Source organism: Etheostoma spectabile, chromosome 15 (genome assembly GCF_008692095.1).
Source record: "Etheostoma spectabile isolate EspeVRDwgs_2016 chromosome 15, UIUC_Espe_1.0, whole genome shotgun sequence".
Taxonomy (NCBI): Eukaryota; Metazoa; Chordata; class Actinopteri; order Perciformes; family Percidae; genus Etheostoma; species Etheostoma spectabile.
This window is the reverse complement of record NC_045747.1, coordinates 20441973-20443409: the sequence shown is the minus strand read 5'-3', so window position 1 is coordinate 20443409 and position 1437 is coordinate 20441973. Positions and strand designations below refer to the sequence as shown.

The 1437-nt window shown below is 36.8% G+C and overlaps 1 protein-coding gene across 1 annotated transcript in view; it reads right to left on the bottom strand.

Moving 5' to 3' along the window:
* The window catches only part of LOC116702969 (RAB40c, member RAS oncogene family), a 33082-nt gene that overhangs the window by 17851 nt on the left and 13794 nt on the right, over positions 1–1437 (bottom strand). The window contains exon 2 of the mRNA XM_032537527.1: positions 689–749. Within this exon, the coding sequence (XP_032393418.1) occupies positions 689–749 (61 nt within the window). The remainder of the gene's footprint in view (positions 1–688; positions 750–1437) is intronic.

The following is a 1437-nucleotide window of genomic DNA, read 5'->3' as shown; positions in this document are numbered from 1 at the left end:
AATCTATAATGTATTACATTTTGGAAGTAACTTGCCTAACATTGCTTACAGGAGTCTTTCAAGACATCAAATATGTTTTGGTTTATTTGTCCAGATATTGAGATTGTTGTCTCTGCAATTTCTACCTCCATCCAAATACAATACATAGAGGGGAATAGAATATTGATTGATTGATTTAAATTGATTTTGAACATGTAAATGAAAACAGAGAAGGTCATCCAGAAAATAATGCATTGATGGTGCTAAAAGCATTGACAAATGAAATTCAAAACCTGTGTGATGATTTGTTTTTATTGGAACTACTTTCTCCTATAGAAATTCCTCAACAGACAATGATCTATGTGGGTTATTCAGAGTAACAGGGACACTGTTCCTGGAAAGACATGTTGTTATTGTATTTGTCAATGCCGTGAGCACCATGAATTATATTCTATTCAGCTCCATCGCATCAGGTTTGTGAAGGAAATCTCAGAGACAGATAGTCAAAAACTGGGCAGATAAAACCAAACCTGGTTTGACATCACAAGATGGTAATAATTTGGCTGACCAGAACCCATAAAGGGCCTGGGAGGCCTGGAGGGGTACTGTATTGGGGTTAGATTTAAAAGTGCATTCCAGAAAAAAAACAGCAGTCACTCTGTCTATTGTACAGACAACAGGGTATTCGTCAGCAGTGATGTGTGCTTACCAAAGCTCCAGCTTCACTCTCCTCCCATCCAGAAGAATGGTGGTGGTTTTATAGTCAATACCTAGACAGAGAGGGGACAGACAGAGGCAGGGATTAGGCAAATGGATGCATCAAGAAGTGACAAGCTGACTCAAGGCAACATGCCTCATTATCTATTTGAGCCACTTAAACTGAATCAAAGTGTAAATTTACCCACAACGCACTACAAAGAACTGCAGTTACCTTCAGAAATATGACAACCGTGTATTTACAGGTGCCAACATAAAAGAGATCTTTCAGTTTGCTCAGAAAATATTTATTATCATGTTTTTGTCTTGTTTTCATCAAAGGTAACAATTACGTAGAGTCCCTTCCCATTCCTGCTTTTCACCAACATCACTTAGCTACAGTGTGAATATCCTTTGCTTTTTATTTTGCTTCCATAGTGTGTGTCCTGCTCTGTAATTCAGGCTCTCCTCTCTGAATTGTATTTAATTCTTGGGTGGAAAATACCTGTGTTGTTAATATGCAAATCCCTCTCCCTGCCAGTGTGTGCAGTGTGTTTCAAAATAAAATAAAATAAATTGTGTTCAATGGGGAAAAAAAAGTTGCTTAACCCTAGTATGGTATTCGGGTCAAATTTCAAAGAAGAAAATGGTATAAATATAAATTTCTTCTACGTGAAAATCAATGGCCTTACCTTTTTTTGTATGAGGTATTGTATTTTGTATGTATTCCTGACTCAATTCAGAAAATTATTCTGGATATGA